The sequence below is a fragment of the Sphaeroforma arctica genome (genome assembly GCF_001186125.1).
Source record: "Sphaeroforma arctica JP610 unplaced genomic scaffold supercont1.806, whole genome shotgun sequence".
Lineage (NCBI taxonomy): Eukaryota > Ichthyosporea > Ichthyophonida > Sphaeroforma > Sphaeroforma arctica.
The window spans coordinates 1-1,966 of record NW_014039752.1 but is presented as its reverse complement, the minus strand read 5'-3'; the positions used below and the strand labels follow the sequence as shown (position 1 = coordinate 1,966).

At 46.6% G+C, this 1,966-nt stretch overlaps 1 protein-coding gene across 1 annotated transcript in view; it reads left to right on the top strand.

Annotated features, from left to right (window-relative positions):
• SARC_08693 (hypothetical protein) overlaps positions 1-1,638 on the top strand; it is a gene marked incomplete at both ends in the record, with an annotated part of 4,508 nt that extends 2,870 nt beyond the window's left edge. The window contains 2 exons of the mRNA XM_014297316.1: positions 462-567; positions 1,486-1,638. Coding sequence (XP_014152791.1) covers positions 462-567; positions 1,486-1,638 — 259 coding nt within the window. The remainder of the gene's footprint in view (positions 1-461; positions 568-1,485) is intronic.
• Positions 1,639-1,966: the final 328 nt, after the last annotated feature.

Here is a 1,966-nt window from a genome sequence, read left to right as displayed (position 1 = left end):
CGCGTGTGTGTGTGTGTACGTATTTTTAACCGGTTGCTGGCAGTATCGAGTTCGAGCAGTCGGCTGCAGTGGTATGTCACCATGAGCAGATAGGCAGTATATGCATAGGTGCAGGTGCATGCATGTACACCTGAACTCGAGCCCAACGACAATGAGGACACAACACACTATTACCGTACCATTACCATGAACCTGAAGTCTCTGAGCGCGCTTCATCTCTTTCTTAATACTCTCATATGAACGCTCGAGTACAGTCACCCAGGTTTCTCCGCTAAAGTCAGCCAGGTTTTTCCGCTACACTCACTCGGGGTTTTCCGCACCTCGTTTCCTTCCAAAGTCCGATTGCTATCACTCACAATAACACTATCTTGTTTTGCATTGGATCCATGCGGCCCTATGAGCTGCTTTCACTCCTCTTCTCTTGACATACACACTACCTTGTTTACATTGGATCCGTGCAGGCATATGTGGTGGACTATACAGGCATGGAAGAATCCAGTATGTGGACTCATGTCACCGCCAGTCTAGTAACAGGAGTCGTGGTCACCCTGGGCATGAACCCCTTGGGTATGTCTGGCACACCCTACGTGGGCTGTATGCGTACTAATTAACGTATTGTCGTTCTATAGTTTGGGTATGTCTGTCACACCCTACGTGGGCTGTATGCGTACTGGTTAACGTATCGTCGTTCTATAGTTTGGGTATGTCTGACACACCCTACGTGGGCTGTATGCGTACTGGTTAACGTACCGTCGTTCTATAGTTTGAGTATGTCTGACACACCCTACGTGGCCTGTATGCTTACTGGTTAATGTATTGTCGTTCTATAGTTTGGGCATGTCTGGCACACCCTACCGTGGCCTGTATGCGTACTGGATAACGTATTGTCGTTCTATAGTTTGGTCTTGTCTGACACACCCTACGTGGGCTGTATGCGTACTGGTTAACGTATTGTCGTTCTAGTTCTGTAGTGGTCTCCTGCGTTGTTTGGTATCGCTAGATGGTGTACAATGGATATAGCGTTCATGTACACGTGAGTATCAGTTGACATCCGATGACCCTTCTCACGCGTGTGGTTCACTGCGGTTTGTTGGTATCATCGACACGCTCATACAACCTATACGAATGCATTACCTGCTATCTCCACAGATGTTGTTTCCATCTCATCAACACGCTCATACAACCTATACAAATGCATTACCCGCTATCTCCACAGATGTTGTTTCCATCTCATCAACACGCTCATACAACGTACACAAGTGCATTACCTGCTATCTCCACAGATGTTGTTTCCATCTCATCAACATGCTCATACAACGTATACAAATGCATTACCTGCTATCTCCACAGATGTCGTTTCCATCTCATCAACTCGCTCATACAACGTATACAAATGCATTACCCGCTATCTCCACAGATGTTGTTCCCATCTCATCAAACACGCTCATACAACGTACACAAATGCATTACCTGCTATCTCCACAGATGTTGTTTCCACGCGCATGTACTCACAGCCCGTGAAGAACCACGTGGGTCTCCTTTACAGTAATATCTTCGACTGCTTGTTCAAAATAGTTCGAACCGAAGGCTTTTTCAGGTACGGGTCCGTGTCTGTACAGTTTGGCTCAACTCACAGAGGTGTGTAATCGCGTGACAGGTGCACACATGCGTGCACGGTGCCTCGTTTGGATGTACTCAATGTCTGGTCAAGTGGCTGTTGTCAGATATAGGAGTTTTAGGGTTGTAGGGTTTTATGTTGCGTCGCTTGAGTTATAGTACAATGTGCCTGTATATACACATCAGAACGGGGTCAATCATAAACTTCGTAAATGTTGTGTCACTTGTGTCACCAGCACAATATCCCTGTACATCATAACGTTAAACGGCAATACCGAATAGAAACGGTACACCGGGCGTGCCAATAGTCCGGCCGATTCACAATCGAGAGTGGTGCAGCCATGGTATA